The sequence below is a fragment of the Siniperca chuatsi genome, linkage group LG8 (genome assembly GCF_020085105.1).
Source record: "Siniperca chuatsi isolate FFG_IHB_CAS linkage group LG8, ASM2008510v1, whole genome shotgun sequence".
Taxonomy (NCBI): domain Eukaryota; kingdom Metazoa; phylum Chordata; class Actinopteri; order Centrarchiformes; family Sinipercidae; genus Siniperca; species Siniperca chuatsi.
The window spans coordinates 16673068-16696189 of record NC_058049.1 but is presented as its reverse complement, the minus strand read 5'-3'; the positions used below and the strand labels follow the sequence as shown (position 1 = coordinate 16696189).

The window sequence follows — 23122 nt, the reverse complement described above, 5'->3', positions numbered from 1 at the left end:
ATTATTTACACCTGTGCTGTTTTCAACTGTGACATGTCAAAATGTCTTCAATGAAAAGGGCCTTTTGCCATTAATTCCCAGACTTCTTGCTTCTGTAGCACTTCTGTCTCCTACACAATTTCTCTGAGGACACACAAAGTTTGTTACATCTAGTTAAGGTTTCCATCTCAGTTCTTAGTGTAAATGTATATATAATGGGCCTTGAGGTTGTGTGGTGAATAAGGAGACTGCGCTTTAACCAGAAAAGGGTAGTTCTGATCTATCTATCTTTCTAGATGAATAGGGCTCACTCATGGGTTCAGGGGTTCATTTAGTAAACCGTCCAGAGCTCATCAGTCACTGCAGGATGCTTTGGCTTTTCTTTCCTCTGCCCATGGGTCAAACAGTGACGCACACCCCAACCCTTACTGGCAACACACACTCTTCCAGTCAGACGGGGCTTAATGGGGGGACTGGAGGGAGGAGATCTGCAGTTGTGAAGTCAGATTAAACTTGGAATAATTCACTCCTTGACCAGTTTCCATGGTGACACAGTCATCATGTCTTTCCCTTCCCATCCTCCTCAGGCAAATAAGTCTAGCCTGCAGTAGATCTCTGTACTGCCAAATAATGTTTGCTGATTCGCCTGGGGCCAAATTTGTCTGGGCAATATGGAAAACACAGAGTTGAGCTGGAAACAGAGTCCCACTAGACCTGACTAATTGAGTAGTTTGTTTTTACCCATGTTTCAGTCTGTACTCGAGTTCTCAAGTTTGAGAAATTTAAAGCAGGGAGGGGACTTAATAAGTGCTGAGCAATTTTTAAAATCTCATTTGCTCTTTTTTTTATAACTTTTAGACCATTTCTCTCCTGTCCCTGGAGTTTAGGACTTTCTGGCTGCCTGCTTGTTCACAAACAAATGGGTTTCCAGGCTGTGGGTGCGAACATAGTAATGGAGATGGGTATTATTGAAGGCAGTGGTGGAAAGTAACTAAGTACTTTAATTAAATACAATTTTGGGGTAGTTGTACTCTATTTCAGTATTTTCATTGGATGCTCCTGTATACTTTTACTCCACAACATTTATCTCACAGCTAGCCTATAGTTAGTAGTTACTTTTCATATTCAGATGTTACATAAAAATGTATGATTAGCTAATAAAATACAACCCACTGATTAAACCAGTGGTCACAGCAGTGCTTTGTCGCGTTTCAAAAAATTGAAAGTCTCTGCACATCTTAATATGTGGCAGGCGTGTCGGAGGAAAACACAATTTGAATAGAAATGAGACACACTGTCTCACTTACGTTGTAAATTAATAAATATTCTGGCAGTAAGCAAGACAGTGTGCAGATGTCTATGAGTTGTTAGCAGTTACACCTAAGAGTGATTTCCCGTCTAAACTTCTCAGATGGTTTCATTTAATTAACTGTTAAGGTCGAGGCCCGAAGAGGTAAAATTATCCAATGATTCATAAAAATTCACAAAAAAGCAAAGGTTAGAGAAAATGAATACACAATTGTGCAGCAGAACTTTTTAATTTTTGGCCCCTCAGATTTATCTTGGAGGGGGCCCAACCTAGATTGGGAACCACTGGACTAATTATATAATGTTGTTAAAACTAGTTACAGATCCACTAGCTACAACAGTAAAATACTACTATTGGCATAATCCATCCATCCATTTTCTACCGCTTGGTCCCGTTAGGGGTCGCGGGTGACTATCCCAGTGACTTTGGGCCTTAGGCAGGGTACACCCTGGACAGTGGCCAACTCGTCGCAGGGCTAACACAGACACAGACAAGGACAGACAGATTCACTCTCACATTCATTCAATACGGGCAATTTAGAGTTATCAATTAACCTACACATGCACGTCTTTGGACGGTGGGAGGAAGCCGGAGAACCCGGAGAGAACCCACGGTAACACGGGGAGGACATGCAGAGAGATCGTGTGATGTTGGTCTGGTCCGGGAATCGATCCCACGAACCCACGATCTCCTTATTGGGAGGCAGGAGCTTTAATGTGCTGTATATAATGAGCTGTAATTTATAATAATATATAAGTCACAGGGGACATTTTTCTGCAGAATAAGTAATTTTTCGCTCCTTTAAGTACATTTTGCTGATAAGACTTATATAAGTAGGATTTTGAATGTAGCACTTTTACTTGTAACAGAATATTTTGACAATATTGTACTGGCACTTTCATTTAAGTAAAGGATATAAGTTCTTCCTCCAATGATTGGAGGAATCATTGTATCCCAAGGATTGTTGTACACAAACACCACACACTCACTGCTGTGATAAACCCCTCCACTCCCTTCACCCCGACCTCTGGAATCTCAAACCCTCGTACTTCTCTTTTGGAGGAAGGGGAGGGAGGGCAGACATGGACGGACGTGCGGTGGAACCCAGCTGGATGACCCTTTTATTTTGTTAGCTGTGTGTGCTGGTGTGAGGGTGGTTTACAGGATGTGTGTGTGTCTGTGTGGGTGAGATCTTGTCTTATCATAGGCCTTGACTATCTATCCACATAATCTGTGGATGCTGAATTGAGGATTACAGAGGATTTGTTCACAGCAGAGTGAGCCTCAGCCAAAGTTGTAGATTTTGTTTGTCTGCCCAGAGCCCCTCAGATAGAGAAGACATGGCCTGTGTTATAGTAAATAAGTGACTTTTCTAAGATATCTGTGCAATGCATGGCCACAGCAGCAAATCTTTCGAGTCTCAAACAGCTTGAAGAGAGAGAGAAAGAGTTAGATTTGAGTACTAAATTATGTGAAGGGGGCGGGGGATTTAAAGAATAGGCAAAGGGGGTGTTTCTTGCCCCTCTCTCCCCTTTTCTCTCTCCCTGCCGGTCTCCTTGGTCACACACATGCACACATCCTCACACACACACAAACACTGACGAAGGCTCAGTCCTGCTATGGCCACCACCACCAAGGAGAGCTCTCCGGTCCTGGCCACCACAGCACCCCAGCAGCCTGACTTGGAAACTAGCGTAGAACCCGGCTCAGCAGCAAAGCCTGAGCCCAGTGAGGCCCAACGTGACAGAGAGGAAAAAGAGGATGAGGAAGAGGAGGAAGGGGGAGGAAGCTCTGTGCCGGGGCAAGAGAATGCAAGAGGGCAGAGTTTGGACCCAGAGTGGGTGGAGGAAAGGTTCAGGATCGACAGGAAGAAGCTGGAGAACATGTTGTATGGTGAGTGAGCTGACATGTTAAAATGCTGATATTACTGTCAGTCCCTGAACTCCATGGTTTCTCACTGGCACTGTTATCAACTTCACTCTCACATTCAACTCTATAAACTGCTTTTTCTGAAAGTTATACTGTTTGTGATGCCTATCATGGCCTCCCTGTGTGCTCTTCCTCTCTTATCTACCTGACCCTGTGTGTCTGTCAGGTCCTTCAGCTGGCTGCGCCCTTGTTGTCACCATCAGTATAACTGGCATCCACTTCACTCCTGTTACTGTATCACCATGATTAATGACCTGCAATGGCTTATGCATTCAGAAGTCTTTTTTGCTATTATCATTCCTGTCTGGGAAGCGGAGGTAACTGCCTCTGTTAGTTATCGCTGCTTGGCAGGTTTATGACAAATGCCTCCCCTGTGTTACTCGGGAAGCTCTTTCTGACAATGTGCTACTGCTGCAAATAGAGGCTGGTGTTTGTGTGTTTGTCCTCACGCCGACTCTTGATGGGAAAGCTTGAGTGAATTCAGCTCCAATAACTGTCTTTTTTTATGTATGCACAGGTGGGACTGTGCTTTTGCGGCTGTTTGAGCAGCCTCAGTCAGGCAGTGCATTTTGTATCTCATCCCTTTAGGTGATAATCTGTCAGGTTGCACATGAGACTTCACTCTGATAGGCTGAGGAGCGCTCTGTTTTTTGTTTTTACACATTCCTTCCTGATTTTGCAGTTGTTATTTAATTTTTTGGTCAAGTGGGAGGTCTTTGCATCAGCAAATGCCATTGATGCGATTAGCTGTCTCTAGGCTAATTTGTGGTTGCCCCCCCAACCACCACCTTCTCTCTCCACCCCATACTGTTCTCTTCCCATTCCTCAGCTCGGGCCAGCGTAACCCATAGTGATGAGGGGTGTTGAGGGCGTTCCTGAGTTTCCCCCCCCGTACCCTGTAAATGTCACCGTGGAGCGATGGCCTTTTAAAATTGTTTATGTTCCTGGCAACCTCTTGTTCCAGTTGCTTGGCAAATTTCAGCCAAGTCAACATTTAAATGTTGACTTTACACACATGCTTGATATTGAACACTTGCTGTAAACAGAGGAATATTGTGCTGCTGACCAACACAACATGACAAATCACACTGCAGGAATTTTTAAATGTGTCTTCATCTGTCTGCTCTTTATGTTTGCTTGCTGTGTGTCTTTCAGCTCCAAAGCAAGCAGATGGTGAGACAGGAGAGGAGTTTTTTGAGAGAGTAAGTAGATCTCCACACAGGGAAACATTTTATTCATAAACCAAAAAATGAAACAAAAAAAAAGAAAATGTAGCTACGCTCCTCAGTGAAAGCCACCGATAATCATCAGAGCTTAAAGCCTACTGGTTAAATGTAGCTCATAGATCAGTGAAAGCCACCATTTAAGCATTAGTTCCATACTCTGCATCCAGTGATTACTGGTTTTATGGAGGTGATAATTGCAGTCTTTGAAATGCAAATTAAGCTTTGTATTCTTAGACCGAAGAGATCTGCTGTGTGTTTGGATGTGTTAATGTGTGTGTTCCGATTGTATGTGTGTGTAACTTTGTGGCATACAATGACAGTTCTGTCTTTGTTTCTCACTCTCTTCTATTGTTTGTGCTTTCGCAGGTGATGAGAGAAACTGACACTCAGGTGAAATGGCCGTCCAAGCTGAAAATTGGAGCCAAGTCAAAGAAAGGTGACAAATTCTTGATTTTTCAGTCACACCATATCAGTGCTCTGTGTTTCGTCTCCTTCCTGTCACTGTTCCCACAAATTGATTTATCATTGCCTATGAACTGTAACATACAGTATGTATAGCATTTAAACTGAACTCCTATTTCCATCTAGATCCACATGTGAAGGTGGAAGGGAAGAGAGACAATGTTTTGAAAGCCAAAAAGAAGATACTAGAAGTGCTGGAAACCAAGGTGAGGACTCTGGTACTTGATTTTCACAATTTCTCTGAACAATAATGTCAGCAATGTACAGATGAAAACATGCTTTTACATGTTTTCTACTTTGCTACTGCTTCCCTTCAAAATACTGTAAGTTATGTGGAAAATATAATAATTATAAAGTTTAACTTAACATCTAATGTACGCATGAAGGCTGGATCTTGTAATAATTTACATTTTCATGTGGAAGTATTGAAAAGTAATCTGCACAAATGACACCACTGTTTATATAAAATCCAGGTGAACAAGGTGACTCTAAAGATGGACGTGGCCTACACAGAGCACTCCCACGTGATTGGGAAAGGTGGTGGAAACATCAAAAAGGTGATGGAGGTCACATCTTGTCACATCCATTTCCCTGACTCCAACCGCCACAACGCTACTGGAGAGAAAAGCAACCAGGTAACACTTACAATGGCAGTTTTTTAGTGAGCCACCAACTGTTATGTTGACAATTAAGGAACTGAAAACAACCTTAATTAAAAGCCATTTACTTGTTCAAAATTTAACAGGTCTCCATCGCTGGGCCCGTAGAAGGAGTGGAGGAAGCCAGGAGGAGGATAAGAGTGAGTGGACAATGTATAATCTGAGCAGAGACTAGACAGGATTGATTTGTATTTGTCTCAAAACTCAATTTCTTCACTCCTGTCAAGCCACAGCGATCAATACAATGATTAATAGAACGGTTGGCACAAAGAAGACAGGTATATTTGTCAAAAAGCCGCTGTCTGTCTCACATCTCTTTATTTCCCCCTCCTCTCTCTATCACACGCTTTCCCTTGTTTTCCATCCAATCTTTCTTGTCCTAGGACCTACAGCCATTGTCCTTGACCTTTGACCTCCCAGTCAACCTGGTGCCCCAGGCTCTGCCAGATGCAGGCTCCCCACTCATCCAACAGGTAGTGCAGACTTTGGGGGTCAGTGTGAGCTTCAGGGCCGTGCCACCCCATCCTCAGGCACAACCCGCCTTCTATGAAAGCTGCTGCACCGTCTGGGGCCTGCAGGGCAATGCAGCTGCTGTCAAGGTTAGTGTCAAACATTTTAGAGAGAAATTTAAATCCAGTTTTAAGTTTATACACATTAGAGTAAGGTCTAATCAATGTGTATCATATAATATAATGTCATGTATGTATACATCATTATCTGGCAGAAGGCGACCTGCATCCTGATGGACCTGCTGCTGGGGTCAGAGGTCACAGGCGGTATAGTGAGCAGCCAGCTGGATGTCACCTCCCAGCAGCATCTCTTCCTGTTGGGGCAGAACGGAGCGCACTTTCTCAGCGTTATGCACCAAACCCAGACCCAGATCATCCTACCAGACCTCAGTGCTCCTCAGAGCCCTCCCTCACTGCTCATCCAGGGCAGCCCTGACGGAGTGTGTCTGGCTCGGCAGCAGCTCATGGTACAGCGGGGTGTTTTGTTTTTGCTTAGGTAGAATTGTGCTAAAGAACAGTCCTGAGAGGTAGCAAGTGCATTTGTTCGCTGTTTGTTTTTGTATTTTTCATGCTTGTTTCTTGTGTCCTTGTGTTTCTATGTGATCTATCTATCTTCCTCTGCTGCTGTAACAAAATTCCCACAAGTTTTCTCCATCTGTTGTTATTTTACATTCTTTGTGGTATATATGTCTTTGTGTGCACATCTAGGACTGCCTGCCTGTGTGTTTGATGTTTGACATGCGTGAAGATGGGGAGGCAGATCCTTGTAAGCTGGCTCAGATGATGCAAAACCTGGGAGTCTTCATTAATGTCAAGCCCAAAGTAAAACAGACCAGCAAGGTACAACTTTATCAATGTAGCTTTGCTCCTTTGTTATTGTTAGAATCACCCCCATCTAAAAGGAAATGGTGATTTTGTTGGCTACTGGTCCCATCTTTTTATATACCCTGTCAATCTAGGACTACACTGAGTTGGGGATTACTTATTACGCACTGGATTCAAGTGTTTATCGAAATATTTCTTGAATGTTCACTTTGATTTTGGATGGAAAAACTACTCTGCCCTGTAGTCTCATATGCTGTGGTGTATTTATCAGTCAGTGGTGGTGAAAGGTCTGGAAAGGAACATCTCCTGTCTTTATGAGGCCCGCCGTCTGCTCCTTGGTTTGGATTCCTGTGAGACTTCCAAGGTAACCGAGATGACCCCTGACCCCATGTTAACCTGCAGCGGGCTGACCAACTATTGGCTCAACATGTTGCTGCAGCAGCTTCGTCTCTCTGAGCAGGGTGAGCATGCACACATATATGTGTCTGTGTAGGTGTTTCCATCCAAATGTTATGGAAATTGGAAAGCCACCATGTTTAGAATTTTAAAATATCCAACTTTGGCCAAAAAAGAAATGGTATCAGACAGCAGGGTACGCTGCTACCCTGCCCCTCCCTCCCACAGATCAAGCATGGCGACACTGAGATGAATGTGACGAAAGCAGCAAATAGACAGAAGCAATTTCCATTTCGATTTTCAAATTTTTCCATAAGCAAAAACCAGTGTTGGAGAGTAACAAAGAACATTTACTCAAGTACTGTATTAAACATTGTGGTATTGCTATTTTTGCTCAAAGGTCCAGTATGTAACATTTAGGAGGATCTATGGGCAGAAATGGAATATACTATTCATAAGTATGTTTTCATTAGTGTATAATTGCCTGAAAATAAGAATCATTGTGTTTTCATTACCTTAGAATTTATCTACATAGGGAGCGGGTCCCCTTCCATGGAGGCCGCCATGTTGCACCGCTATGTTTCTACAGTAGCCCAGACAAACCAAACACTGGCTTTAGATAGGGCTGTTCACCATAGTTTCTCCTCCACGCTTGGAAGGGGAGGGTGAGGCCAGTAGTATTCAAATGGTTGCAAACTGCAATTTCATAGCTGGATGCCACTAAATCCTGTGCACTGGGCCTTCAAGTAAAAGATCTGAGTACTTTTTTCTCCACTGGCAAAAACATATTAAATCAGACTAACCTGAAAGATGTTATAATCACGTAAGAATTTGACACATATCGGTTTTAGATAACAGACAAAGAGAACGCAAACACCATCAAGTACAGTTATGTGAATATTCTGAAAAGGGAAAAACAACAATATGTAACCATAAGAGCAGCAGTAACTCTTCTCTAAGTAAAGGTTCATTATTTCATCACAGCATGATACTTCTGCTTCACAGCCAATGCAGCATATACTGTATGTTACTTTCATAAAGTAATTTGATTCCTCTGTTGGTTTATGGGTTTTCTGGTTAAGGAGACAGCAGTACTCTGATGTTGTGTCTAAACCAAAAAACAAAAAGAAGCAGAATCAGCCCTGCAACATAATCACATATTCCAAATTGTAATAATCACTGTTTTGTGCATTCTTCCTTTATCAATACAGCAACTTTTCGATATCAGCTATTCTTTTTACATTTTTGTAAATAAAAGTGTGTGTGTCCATTTCTGGCATTTCTATCAAGCAAACATTTAAAATATGCAAAAAATTGGGTAGATGGAAACTTGGGTCTTGTGTTTCACCTGGTGTATGTTTTTTATGTTTACCTGTTTTATTCAGTAGTCTCACTATCATGTCGCCTCTTGTTAATCAGGCTCTGTGTCTGATGTACTGACTGGTACTAAGCCCCGCCCCTCACCTCCACCAGGTCTCACCCCTTCTGCTGACGAGGGGAGGACAGGACTGAAGGGAACAGACAGCCGACCACTGGAGAAGGTTTGTCACTGTTTATAGTCAAACTGCTATCAGTACAAAAAAATCCTTGCTGATAGATAAACCTCAATAGAAAACAAAACTAAGCACTGAATTCTCTCCTCTTTCGTCAGATCCTAGAAAATGAGGACCTGTCTGGCCAATCAGAGGATGAGAGCTCTCAGGTCATGGTGATGTCATCATCTGAGGGATGTGATGCAGTCAACAGCATCAGCAGGGTGGGATTGATGGCTCGGAGGGGGAGTCTCCAGGGTCCTGAAATTACCAAGGTTTTCATACAGGGCAGACGCCATTCAACAGGGCAGGCGCTAACATACAGGTGAGCATTTGCAGATACAAACACTTGTTTTTGTCACTTGTGAGGACATTTTGTTGGCTTACATTAATGCCCTGATGACTTACTCTAACCTAAACCAAAAACCAAGTCCATCCATCCATTATCTATAACCGTGTATCCTTAGAGGGTTGCAGGGGGCTGGAGCCGATACCAGCTGACATTGGGTGGTACACCTTGAACAGGTCGCCAGTCAATCACAAGAAAAACCAAGTACCTAACACAGAACACCAAGTTAGAGAAAGGACAGCTTGTTGACCTCATCTATATTGTGCTTTTCGCTAAGTCCTTTTGTGGTTCTCTGGATAAAAAACTTTGCAGTACTGTGCAGTTTTAATGGAGCAGCTCTCCCTTAACACATTCCATAATTATATAGCATCATAACACTGTCTATGAAATCCTCCTATAGTACTGCTGCTGTTGCTCTAGGGAAAGAAAGAGTTGATAAGCTCTCAGATGTCCCTCACAGCCATCACAGTTTAACCTAACCTTGTCTTACCATCTGTGTGTGTGTGTGTGTATTTGTGCCTGAATGTGCCAGATTGCTGAACGCAGAGCTTGAGGGAGGGAGGAGTGAGTGGAGGAACAGCCTGAGGAGAGACGTGACGCTGGTTCGCGCTGACTCATCCAAGGCTGAGGTGAGTAAAAACAGGAATTGCAGGACTCTTTTTTTTGCCTGTTTCCTCACAACATGATGCACTGCATCCATGGAAAACCTTATTTGGCTAACTAAATCTCAGTGGAAAGACAATCAAGTCTTTTTAAACCCCTGAAAGACTTTTGACCCTGAAGGTGTAGTAGTGTTTTATAGAGGAAAAGGTTTCAGTCGTAGTCATCTGGACACTGTTTTCAGAATCAAGATGTTTCGGCTCCCATCATTCTCAATTGTGAAAATGGTCTGAGAACTCAGTCAGACTACGACTGAAACCTTTTCCACGATGGAACACTCCTGGACGAATGAGGGACTACACCGTCCTGTTTTATAGAGGGTGTATGAGAGTAAGAAAGAGGAGACAAGATTTAATGCTTTAAACGTCTGTATATTTAATTTAAACTTAAAAAGATGTAGATTGGAAACAGCAGGAACATTTTATTTGTTGTATTATGTAACCTATTGATTTGCACTTCCCAGACCCTGGTGCAATTTGATTTTGAGAATCAATTTTTGTGTTTGTTTGCTTCCCTTCTTATTTGTCATCTCTCACTCTCAAAGGTTACTGCACTGAGGATTAACACGTTTACCACCACAGCAGCAGGAAGTGTTAAGTTCCCCCTGCCTGTCCTCAGTAACCAGAGAAAAAAAATAATTCAATTTCATGCATTATTTACCCACTCTATTTCCTGTTCGTGCTTTGCAGGATTATGACTATGAGAAGAAGAAACTGCAGGCAACCAAAGGTTAGTGCTCCTAAATGTTTAATATTTCATCCTGTCTTACTGTGGTTTCAGGAGCTCTGCACAGGCTTCTGCAGCAACAATTATGGCACTGCTAAGCAAGCATTTCCTTTTTTATTTATCTATAGTTGCTGTACACTGCAAATAAATATATCAAAAACACATTTTGCAGGTGAATTTGGTCCAAAATACTTACTGTATATTGTTGTTTTACTCGTCAAATAGCCACCTACAGTATATACAACCAAGCTGTTGTTTTTGGAGCTGAACAGGGCACAAATCAGAAAAGTGCTTTAACTCAGCTCCTCAAACAACACTAAATCAAGGGAATAATTTTGTTTGCTGTAAAAGTGCACATGTTTTGGTCATATTGTTCTTAAAACATGATTTAATGTCATATGATTATCCAGGATGAAGTAGCCGTTTCAGCTTATTCAAGCATGTTATGGAGGCAACACATTAATATCCTGAGCAGAGGCAGGGACTTGATAGAGGGGGCCCATTCCAGTCCTGCTCACTGCCAAGACAATTGATGAAGGGGACCTGTTTATGGGCTGCACTGTGCCAAAGTTATAATAGAGTAGCAGTGGCACTCCCACTTAATTCACACGGGGCAGATACACAATGCAGACAACACATACACATGCATCCAGACACAGTTGTGTGTGCACCCTCATACCCACATGCATGGACACACACACACACACACACACAAACACACACACACACACACACACACACACACACACACACACACACACACACACACACACACACACACACACACACACACACACACAGGAAACACTACCTCATCCATCATGCAGAATGAGAGATACTGGGTAGATCTGCAGCCAAATGGTACTAAATTCCCTTAGTGTTGCTTTATGGGATTATGAATTAGCAGTTTGAATGGGCCATCTGCCTCACAGTCATTAAGACACACATATGCCGGTATATGAATGGGACATTTACTCACACAAACACACACACACATAAATGACAACCCACCAATTATAATTGCTATTGATATTGCACTCTTTTGAGTGCTGTTACAGTTTTTATCACACATTCACACACGGATCCTGTTCCAGTGCCAAAAGAGGCCCAGGGTCACTTGTTTGTCATTTGAGTGTGTGTATCCGCCTCATTCTCAGCAATATGAGTTTTATTAAGTATGCTACATATTGGCAAGGAGAAGAACTGTTTGTGATTCATTATTTAACACCTTATTTAACCAGCTTGTCAAATTCAGAATATCAGTGGAGACATGGAAAACCTGCAATGCATTTTGATGATAGACAGAATGGCTATATGCACTGTTGTAATGTGAAAGGTGTCACTCGTGGTGACAAACCCACAGAGAATTATCACTCCACTCTGCAGCGCCCTTCAGCACTATGCAGCATTTTACTTTCAGCTCATCATTTTGGTTTTATGTAACTTTATTGTTTTAGTTCACTCTCACCACTATCATTAGTGTTGTTTCCAGACACAAGAGGCAGCTGTTTTTAGCAAAAGGCTCTGATAAACCCACTGTATGGTACCTGCCCAGCACTAAACAGCAGACAGACAAAGTTAGCTGGTGAACTTAGCTGAACATTTAGTAGGAGTTTCTCTTAGGAGTTGGTGGGTGGCAAAACAGCTGAAAGAAGAGTACATATTGGATTTACATTCACCGATTGGCCAGAAACACTACTCTAAAATGAATGCTGATGTCACTCTGTGTCTGCTCAATGTGTAAATCAGCAAATGTTAGCTAACATGTGAGGTGATAATAACTCAGTGAAATCTTTCTAGCTTGTGTCCGCTGTCCCCAAGTGGCCAAAAAATCAGTTAATGCAGGTTTTAAGTCTATATTTCCCTTCTGTGTGTGTTTGTATGTGTTATGTCAGCCATGCAAAGGAAGCCTGTGGTCACAGAGGTCCGGACGCCCACAGACACCTGGAGTGGCCTTGGCTTTTCCAAGTCCATGCCAGCCGAGGCCATCAAAGAGCTCCGCAACATCAGCCGACGCAGCTACAAACCCTACCTGAGCACCATCAATAGCCAGCAACAGGTACAAATGAGCATCATGCTAATTTAATGTCTGGTTTAACAAACTGAAATAAAATGGACTTCCAATTGAACATGGTTCTTTTTTCTTGTTAATTTTAGCTTGAGCTGGCTTGACATATACTTTTGCTGAACTTGCTGAATTCTTTTGAGCTGCCAAAGCTGTTTTTTGTTGCAGTGCAGTGAAACAAGCATCCATATTGCGGCCCACTAACACAGTCTCATTCATTGCTAACAGTTTAAAGCATTTATCTCACTGTGTGGTATGTACTGCCAATTTGTATGCTCAATTACCTGGGGTCTGATACTATCGCCTCAGTCAACACAGCCACTCTTCAGCATCCTGTTTACCTGGGCTGTTTCAGCTCATCTCCCTGGCTCTTTAAAAGCCTCCTGAGTGGCTGCTCTCTGACTGCTCAGTAGCCAGTGATGGAGGAGCAGACTCACTTAGGTTAATAAGAATAAGAGGCATTCCTCTGACAAGTTCAATTTTCTCCTAAGACCCAGGCAGCTGGGAGGAAGCATTCACTATGCCCACCGCATTGATCATTTCCAGCGAGAGAGTGCTACTATCTCAAGTCAGTCAACGGGCAAATGTTTAGAAACATGATTATTCGCCTCTCTATTTAAATCTTTGGATCTATGGATATTATGTTCTCTGAAACCTTCAGCACAAGAGATTTTGTGATCATTTGTAGCTGTTTGTCTCATGACCTCTAGCACTGACAAAGAGAAGAGAGCTGAAAGAAGGCGTTAGTGACAGAAGTACAAGGTGCTGCAGATGAAAGCGAAACACTAGTTCATATTTAATGCCATCACAATTTCTCTCTGTCTCCTTCTAGTCATGGGCTGCTCAGACGGGGAAGGTGTGTAACGGGAGTGACTCTGAGAATTGGAGGGACAGACGTGGATCCACATCTTCATCCCTACCTGTCTCTTCCTCCTCCTCCTCTTCCTCCTCCTCCCCCTCCTCACCCCCGTCTACTTTCTCCTCATCCACCTCCTCCTTCCCTGCATTTGCATCCTCAATGAATAGAAGCAGAAATGACAAACCCTGTAAGTCTAACCTACGTGTGTTTTTAAGCTCGACAAAACAGTGGGCCACTTTCTCTCTGCCACTTTTAACCTTTTCCTCTGAACTTTGACCTTTGATGTCTAGCGGAGAGCTTCCCGAGCAGCAGCAGCTACTTTGAAGGTGTGTGCTCATCGAGGAGGGCGTCAACCTGCAGTCAGCGGAGCCCCTCCCCCCAAATGACAGATGACCTGCCTGAGCTGCTCAGCCAACTTGGCCTAATCAAATACATCGATGTGTTTGAACAACAAGAGGTAAACATATGTGTAAACATATGTAGAGATTTGCAATGAATCCTTTTCTGAGTGCAAACATAAAAAAAAAAACGTTATCGGTGTGTGAAAATACATTTTCATCATCACTTACACATGCAACACACTGGTTTTAAGTTGGTTTTGCTGTGTGGGATAACTTGCCGCAGAGCCCGAAACACACAAACAAACACGCACATTTTTGTCCCCCAGCCAAAAGTGTTATACATTATGAATGAGCATCATGATGCAACTGCTATCTGTACTCATCCAGATTGACTACCAGACATTCCTCACTCTGTCTGATGAAGATCTAAAGGAAGTGGGGGTCTCTACCTTTGGAGCCAGACGCAAGATGTTATTGGCAATCTCAGGTGAGAATCTGATGTCCTAGCTTGGACTCAGATCTGCTTCTCCATCTGTTAATGTGGTAGGTGGCCTCTTGCCTCCTCTCGTGAAAATTATTATACTATCTATCTTCCTATCCAGACCTGAACAAGAACAAGAGGAGGCTCTCAGATACACCCGCAGTAAAACCCGGCTACCTGGAAGGCGGTGCTAGTGGTCGACTACCACGAATCATGGATCTAGAAGTTGCTGCTCAGAGTAATCGCTGGTGAGAGGAGATGCTTACCAGCTCTGAGCTCCATCTGACTTAAATGGAGCTATTCAGCCTTTAAAAAAGTATACAGTGATGCAGTTGCCAGTTCATTATGTAAACATTTGAATCCAGTGCCTTTAATCTACAGCCATACCCCAAAGTTTTTTATTCAAAATCAAGACAAGGAGGTCTTTCCCTTCCGAACCTCTGAACCTACAAGAAACAAACTGTATGAAACACAAACGAACATGGGACCATGTTGATCCTTTGTGGTGTCTTTTATCATCATAAAGTGCCTTTCTTATGCAAACTGTCACTCCTATGCTTTGAACATGTGTTTAAGTCCATGTTAACCACTGCATGTTTATGCAATTGTAAATAGATATTTACAAAAAATAAATTACATTGTACTATGATAGCGACGATCAATAAAATGTTGCTGTCACGGCTTATTTTTGGGGCCTTTTATGCTTTTATTAGAGTTGACAGGGAATAAGGGGGAGAGAGAGAGAAATGGTGAATGACGTGCAAAAAATGTCCATGGCCAGACTCATACCAGGGGCATTCCAATTATATGGTCAGCACCTTAAACCCCTAAGGCACCAAGGCATCCCTCAGAGCATTAGTTTTCATTCAAAACCACACATAACCAGTTGCAGTGTGAACTGATCCTCTACTCAAAGCCAGGCTCAGACCACCAGAGGGCACTGGTGTCACACACTGCGTTTAGAAATTCAAGTCACATTTGTGTTACGTGAAAAATAATGGATTTGTTTCAGGAAGAAACACAACAGCATTAGCGCTCCTGGTGAACAAGGTGGAGTTGGCTTTGAAATATACAGTAGCAACAATCAGGTAAAGAAAAAAATGAATTAGAAAACCCATATAGGTAAATAAATGTATTGGTTTGAGGGTAATGCGACACTCCTTTTAATGTGGTTTGGTCTCGCTTGACTGCTCACCTGAAAGTTCCAATTTAATTTATCACTGTTGCCAGGAATGAAGCCACTGGAACTGCTTATGAGTTGTTTCTTGGTTAATTTATTTAGCAGAGGGCAACACCCAGCAATTTAGTGCTATCAGAGGGACCTCACTGGCGGGGTATTAACGAGAACGGTATAATCTCTCTCTAAATTAGCAAATTTGGAATGGTGTTGTTGGTTACCACATCGAAGTGAGTGATCCAAGAAACCTCCACCGGGGGGCATGAGGGGGTCTGATATGTTCAGACGCTCCACAAACTGGCTGGTGCAGTAGCAGCCAAGCATGAAAGAGTGTGTGAGTGGAAGTGGTGGGCTGTGACAGATTAGGGAGTGATGATCCCTGCTTATTACAATGTCTCTGCCAATTACATAGGCAGGCTTTAGACCAGTGATCCTCAAATCTGGTCCTTGGGCTCTGGAGCACTGCTGGATTTTTATTGTCAGGTAGTTAATTGCACTCCCCTGTGGTTGCGGGTCTAAATCGGTCCTTGGTCACACAGCTAGAATGAAAACTACCTGGAAGAACCAGCAGCACTCTAGACCCTGAGGACTTTGGAGAGCCACTTGGACTTTTCACCTGCTAAAGTGGCAATAGTGGCACATGGCCCAGTAACATGGTATGCAAAATGAAGCTGTGAGCAGACTTCATTTGCAGCCTGGTCTTTTATTTAAGTGGTCCAAACTTCTCAATATTAGGAAGATGCAGTACGTTAGTTAAAGCTTTATATTATTATGAGATGGATTTGAGGTGGTGAAGATTAGATTTTAAAGCTGCTATAATCATTGTTTTTATATTAATAATGGATAAAATGACTCATATTGATGAAACCACAGTCACTCGGCAGTTCCCCTCAGCGTTTCAGTATCTTTCAGTCTACTGTTTTGTTTCTATGGCCCGCAGCTTAACTGTTTTGCTTCACTCTCACCGTTCTCATCAGCGTCGTTTTCAGCCACAGAAGGCAGTTGTTTTTAGCAAAAAAGCCCTAAAAAACAACTGTATGCTACCTACCCAGCACCCAACAACAGGCAGACAAAGTTAGCGACTAGCTGGTGACCAGAGTGAAGCATTTAGCAGCTGACAGCAGCTAAAGAACCAGATATTTCCCTCAGAAATTGGTGGATATCAAAAAGAATTTAAAGAAGAGTGAATATTGGACTGTGATATGATAATGTTGCTCTGTGTCTGCTGGATGTGAAAATAAGCAACTGTTTGCGACCAAAATCACCACATGAACTTAAAAGGTGATGATATGTTAATGTTGTTTACTGCTCATTTCTGCTGCCTTCAAGTGGCCAAAAATCAGTTATTGCAGATCTAAGATTCAGTGATTTGAGGTTTCTGGTTTCCTCATATACAGTCCATCAATCAGTCATGTGACTTAAATTCACTATAAATACAACTATGCCAAGTATACAAAAAAAACATAATCTTTTTTATAATAGTAGTTTCTTTAAAGGCATACAAAATTGAGAGAAACAAAAAAAAAAAAGAAGCAAAACATAGATTACCACATGACTGATTCATGGACACTAATTTTGATGGACTTATCCTGAAGCTCACACTGTTCTGCACCTCACTGTGTGTGCATTCCCAGAGTTAGAAATGGTTAGATACAGTGGTTAACCAATGCTCCAAATTAAAGGTAAAAGACAAACAGCCTTCTAATAGCACACTTATAACTAAGAGCTAACAATAACATCTCACATTAAGTAGCAAACTTCATCAAGCCGCTCCCTTTTTGCTGTGACCACCAATTGCGTAAAAACCCCTGTTTGAAGCCAATCACTGGTCTCCATGGAGACACCGGGCCGATGGGAGGAGCCACCTAACAGGAAGCCATCTGTGGATAATAACAAAGCAGCCAATAGAGAAATGAAACAGAGGAACGGAGTGCCCTGAGGATAAAACACAGCCACACATCTCCCGTACTGAGATGAAGATGGAACTCACTCCAGGAGAGTGAATGGGTGAGCAGAGAAAATAGAAACAATAATGAGTGTGTGTGCGTGTGTGTGTTTCATGTTCTTATATCCTGGTGAGGACTTTAACCTAAATGCACACTAACCCATGGGGACTTATGTCACCGTGGGTTAGTGTAGTGATAGTGAAACAAACATGTGTGTGTTTATGTGTGTGAGAGGACAACAACGGTTGAAAGTAAGCTCTGGTGTATAATAGATGTGTCCTGTGGCTAAAGTTACAAGTTAGGAGGAAAAATAAACTGGCATCAAAAATATTATTATTTGAATATATTCACCTTGTTCCTAGCTCCATGATACCTTCCATGAATTATGGGTGCAAATTCTGGTTATTCCTTTCACTGAGCTGCTGTCTGCATGCTGCAAGTATCTTCCCTGTTCTTAGAAATTTTGGGGAAATAAATCCCACATCATTTATTTTCCAAAAAGAAAGGAAAAAGACAAGGGACACCTGTAACATACTTCAGTGAAAGGAACAACTGGAAGTGGGGCCCATAATTCATGCAAGTAAAGGAATAAGGTGGATACAATGGGGGGGCAGCAGACACTGCATGTGCTTTTGTCATGTAGCCTGATAACAGAAGAAGATGCTGCACTAGCCAGGGTCCCAGAATCGGGTGATTACACCCTCCACAGCTTCTGGCATAATTTGATGCACATACTTAAGCCCATTGTCTATTGTATCTGACGGAGTGTGTTGTGAACTGCTGAATAGGCTGTTTCAAGCCAGAAGATTCGGTTGTCCTTTTAGCCTCCAATTGTTGGTACAATGTGTTTTCAAAGTGCTGAGCAGGCTGTTTGAAGCCAGTGGGGTCAGCTGTCCCATTAGCCAGTGATATTACAAAAACACTCATTAAGCTTTTACTTTTTTTTGGGCACTGCTCTCCTCTCTCAAAGGCAAGTGATAAGAGTATTTTCTGCTGCTACCATTTATATCTGCTTCTGACAGGGGAGGCTGCTTTCTCAAGGTTGGAAAAGGTCAGAATTGATGGAGGGCTTTGATTGTTCTACTGCAGAGAAATCTGAGCTTCAGAAGAAATAAAAACAAAAAAGCATGAGAAACTCACATACATGTATTTGTGGTTTCACAGTGAGGAAAGAGATGTGTTTTTATTTCATCATGATTTGGTGAAATAAGGTGGAATGTGAGGCTTGTGCTGAAAATGGTACATTAGGAGAACAACAGACACGTGGACACAGGCCTGTAAGGTTCAAAAGACACCCAAAGTGCCACTTTACTTAAATTTTCAAAGTTACAAATAAAAGTTCACTTAGTTGACATGGTGAAGATTTCAATTTTCAATCACTGAACATATCCAATGTTGGGAGGCAGAACAGAGCCTCTTCTCTGCTTGCCCGACTTGTGTCCTCCCAGCTCAGGAGCAGCTTCTTCCTCTAGTGTCTATGCACAGTCAAACAGCCTCAGCAGCCCTACTGACCAATTAGTAAAAGAATAGCTGGCTGATTTGGACTGTAGGCATTGCAGTTCGCTTTTCTACACTTCTATCGCTCTGCAATGCAACTTCCTACCTCCTGAGATTGGGAGATGAACCAAAAAGACACTAGACAGCATCAACATAGCAACAACGTATTGTAGCAGCCAAATAGGCATCACTTTCTGTTTGAGATGCATAGAGCTAGACCTGGCCAGGTAAATCTCTCTTTTACAGAAACACGATGAGAAACATGCAACAACAACGACAATACATCATTAATCTCATTGCTTCCTGGGCTTTCTGGGACATTCAAGATCAACGATTAAATAATTTACAATCCTCCATGAAATAACAGAGAGAGAGAGGAACATCTCAGAGCCTGGGACCGTGTTGTGGAAACATCTTTGAACACTGGGAGGAGCCCGACGGTGGAACACAGAACATGAGAATGAACCGCTGATGGAAGTACAGGGAAGGTAATCCACAATCTGGCCTTCCTGGAGGAAACATATTTACATCCAGTACATCAGCTAATGTATCTGGGCTCACAGACTGACCAGAGGCTCTGACATGGACATAAAGAGATAAGAGAGAGGGACTGAATAAGAGAAGGAGAAAGAGATGGAGGGAGTAATAGAGAAAATAGAGAAGTGAGTCCATGTTAGAAGAGGTTAAAGATCGCAGGTTTGGGGGAAGAAAAGCAGAAAGTGGACAGCTTGAGCAGAATTCTAAAAGGGTCTTGACAGTTGTTGTTGAAATCTAATAGGCTCTCTGTTTTCTGTCTGAGGAAAGAGCGAAACACTTGAAAAGAAAGCGGTCGGATGAGATTCACTGAAGAGCGAGATATGGATAAGGGACAGGGATTACAAGAGCAAGTTTATGAGCCAAAAGATGGACTGCTGCCAAATTAGCTGGAGGAGGAGACATTGGAATGGCTTCAGATCTGTGCTGAGTTAACGGAGTTTCCTGGTCGGCTGATGGCAGAATAAAATGGAGCTACCAAACGTAGCCAATCTCGTCATCCTTATCGTCTTCCTCGTCCTCATCATCCTCGATGGCTCCTCGGGGGTGAATCCGGCCCCGTCTTTTCTTCTGCCGGCTACGCCCACTCTGTGATGGCTCCTCCTCCTGGTCGTCGAGGAGAATGACTGCACCGCCGCTGCCAAAATCCCCTGATGTCTCCTGGTCCTCATCTGTAGGGAGATGTAAAAACACAGACAAACAGATGGGTTAGGAGCACAGAAAGATCCCTGTGTTTAGCTCAGTAGACTGCACAAATTTAGTGAATTCATATTATTATTAATTATCCCCTGTGTGAACATGCTAGCATTGTGACTTATTTAAATGCTACTTCGACATGTAACTACTAATGTAATGCATTTTACAGTGCTAAATTGGCCATATAATGTGAAATAGTGCACTTGGCAAACAAGCTAGCCATTCTGCTAAAATTACTTAATTAATTAATCTTTTTAGCCATGCTAGCTGCATAGCTCTAGGGATGGCAATGTCGGTCTGTCCGACTGCTGATCGGTCCACTACTTTGGTCTAGACTGAAATATCTCAACAACTATTGGATGGATTAGGATAAAATTTGGTAAAGACATTCATGGTCCCCAGAAAATTAATCATAATGACTTTGGTGATCCTCTGACTTCGCCCCCAGCAGATCAAACTTTCAACTTATCCTGCCAAATATCTCATCATCTACTGGATAATCGTAGAAAAGGTTTCAGTTGTAGTCATCTGGACACTGTTTTCAGAATCAAGACGTTTCGGCTCCCATCCGGAAGTCATTCTCAATTGTGAAAAAATTGGACGGGAACTGGAAATTTAAGCTACTCTGTGTTAAATAAGCCCTGCCCTCAGGAAGGAATCTGCCTGAGTATCTGTTGATAGCTAGTTTCACCTGAAACTGACCTGATAGTTTCCAAGATGGCCCAGTAATCAGTAATCAGGCCTATTGTTTTCTGGCTGCATCTACTTCATCACTGTTAAGTACCTGATTAGCATGTGATTGGCGTGACCAAGGTGTTAATACACTCTGATAGACTTTGGGCAGATTAAATCTCAGACCACCATTTCTGTTCAAAGAGGGGTTCTCTTTTAAAGAGAACCATTAGGTCAGTTTCAGGTGAAACTAGCTATCAACAGATACTCAGGCAGATTCCTTCCTGAGGGCAGGGCTTATGTAACACAGAGTATCTTAAATTTCCAGTTCCCGTCCAATTTTTTCACAATTGAGAATGACTTCCGCATGGGAGCCGAAACGTCTTGATTCTGAAAACAGTGTCCAGATGACTACGACTGAAACCTTTTCTACGATAGAACACTCCTGGACGAATGAGGGACTACACTGTCTTATCTACTGGATAAATTGGCACAAATTTTGTACAGAAATTCACGGCTCCTCAACAAAGAATCCTACTGACTTTTTGTCTAGTGCAGGGGTGGCCAAACTATGGCCTGTGGGCCAACTGTGGCCCTGCCTGATTTTTAAAAATAAACTAGAATATGGCTTGAGCTTATTTCTAATAAATTGCACTGTATGTACATTTCACTTCCTAGTTTAAATCATAGACGTGCTGCCATTTTTCAGAATTTGGCCTGTGACTTCTTTTTCTGTATATGGTCCACAATCAAAAAGGTTTGGCCATCCCTGGTCTAGTGCTACAATGAGGTTGACATTTGTGGTTTTTAAAGAAATATCTCAACAACAGTTGAATGGATTACCATGAAAACTGGCATGAATTGTAATGACTCTGGCGAACTTTTCATCTAGTGCCATCATCAGGTCATAATTTAAACAAATTTTATGACTGACCAGTATATATATCTTCTGTTCCTCTCCAAACAATAAATGTCATCACAGAAGAAGAAAAGAAGTAGACTCCTGTCCATCATTCCTCCACTCAACACAACACAACGCAGAGTCAAGGGGTTGGTTAACTAGCCAGCCTCAGTTGTGTTTGGCTGAGCGCAGCTACATCAAGTTACACCTACACACATTTTGATGTTAAACAAAGTTTTTTGCCACTAACGTTGAATCCTGTGTAGCCAGTGAGTAGAACAGGAGTCATTACCTCAGCTGTTGGCTCCAGCATTTTGTGAAATTGGGACCTTAAATCCTTCTGAGTTCAGTTGAAAATAGCCTAGTTACACCTGGGTACAAGTATACTCTAGTTGAGTGGCACTTACAGTGTTAAAATCTGTTTGGTGTCCTTGTATTTAGGCTATCGAGCGGAGAGCTGCTGCATTGCTACCTGTTTGTTCTATGCAAGGCCGAATGGGAGAAGTCCAGGCTGCTCCAGCCTGAGGCCACTCAGTCAGAGTTAGATGAGCTTGTTAGACCAGAGACAAAGGACTGCTGCTGTCAGTGTGTGTGTGTGGTGGCCGTAGAGACACCTCATCAATATTGGAAGCTGCAATTACTGGCTTTGGACTAGACTGGCATTCAAGTGAGCCGTAATCTGTGACTGTGAGTTGGCTGTTTGATTGGTAATCAGTATGTCTGCCTGGATTCTTTCTTGCTAATTATTGTTCTTTTTTTCCCCACAGTGAAATCCCTCGGCCATTGATTTGCAGCAAAGTGCTTCTATTGGCTTTTGGCCCATTCCCTTTGAATTTCCACTGCTGGCTCATTAACTATGACTTTGACATATCAAAGCACTTAATTATATATATTCTTTGTCTAAATGCATCTTCTTGGATGCCAACATCAGCCAGCAGTTCAAGTGTTTATTCTATTCCAAAAGGTGTAACTCAGTCATTGCTACAAATTCATGTTTATAACAAATCTTTTGAAACTCTGCTGACAAGTGTGACGGGTTTTCCTACTTGACTTGCAAGGCGCTGGTGTTTTATCAAAGCTACATGCGCAGAATATCAGGAGCCGATAGAATCAGACATATGACTGATAGAAAACAAGCCAGACTGGCTCCAGAGGCATGCCTAATGTTATCTATTTCCTAAATGATCACTGATGCATAGATACCGGTAACGATAATGAGAGACAGGGAGAGACACTGAGCAAAGAAATAGAACAAAGTTGGAATTATGGTGCTCTCTGTGCTTTAGTGGTACGTTATGTTTTAAAGGGAAGCTCTGCAGTCTCTTTTGTGTGTAGCAGCACCAGATTACAGACGGAGAGAAAAGACAGCTGTATAGCAGTCCACCTGGATCA

The 23122-nt window shown here is 42.5% G+C and overlaps 2 protein-coding genes across 6 annotated transcripts in view; one reads left to right on the top strand and one right to left on the bottom strand.

The window, feature by feature from the left end:
* Positions 1 to 2810: 2810 nt before the first annotated feature.
* Positions 2811 to 14992, top strand: bicc2 (bicaudal C homolog 2). 3 transcript variants are annotated; one of them, XM_044204785.1, is made up of 20 exons: positions 2811 to 3181; positions 4373 to 4419; positions 4810 to 4879; positions 5032 to 5111; positions 5379 to 5540; positions 5651 to 5704; positions 5948 to 6163; positions 6289 to 6540; positions 6782 to 6913; positions 7170 to 7359; positions 8768 to 8835; positions 8946 to 9151; positions 9708 to 9804; positions 10380 to 10427; positions 10525 to 10564; positions 12457 to 12620; positions 13459 to 13672; positions 13776 to 13942; positions 14214 to 14313; positions 14429 to 14992. In XM_044204785.1, exons 1-20 carry the CDS (start codon positions 2908 to 2910, stop codon positions 14557 to 14559), a joined length of 2712 nt encoding a protein of 903 aa, XP_044060720.1. In that variant the 5' UTR covers positions 2811 to 2907; the 3' UTR covers positions 14560 to 14992. The 3 variants fall into 3 exon arrangements, with proteins under 3 accessions (XP_044060720.1, XP_044060718.1, XP_044060719.1); XM_044204783.1 differs by having other exon boundaries at positions 8714 to 8835; XM_044204784.1 differs by lacking the exon at positions 10380 to 10427 and having other exon boundaries at positions 2813 to 3181; positions 8714 to 8835.
* A 3716-nt stretch (positions 14993 to 18708) lies between these two features.
* Positions 18709 to 23122, bottom strand: part of LOC122880052 (testican-1-like) — a 101838-nt gene continuing 97424 nt past the window's right edge. For all 3 annotated transcript variants that reach the window (XM_044204782.1, XM_044204781.1, XM_044204780.1), the window contains one exon: positions 18709 to 20132. In XM_044204782.1, coding sequence (XP_044060717.1) covers positions 19936 to 20132 — 197 coding nt within the window. In that variant the 3' untranslated portion in view covers positions 18709 to 19935. The remainder of the gene's footprint in view (positions 20133 to 23122) is intronic.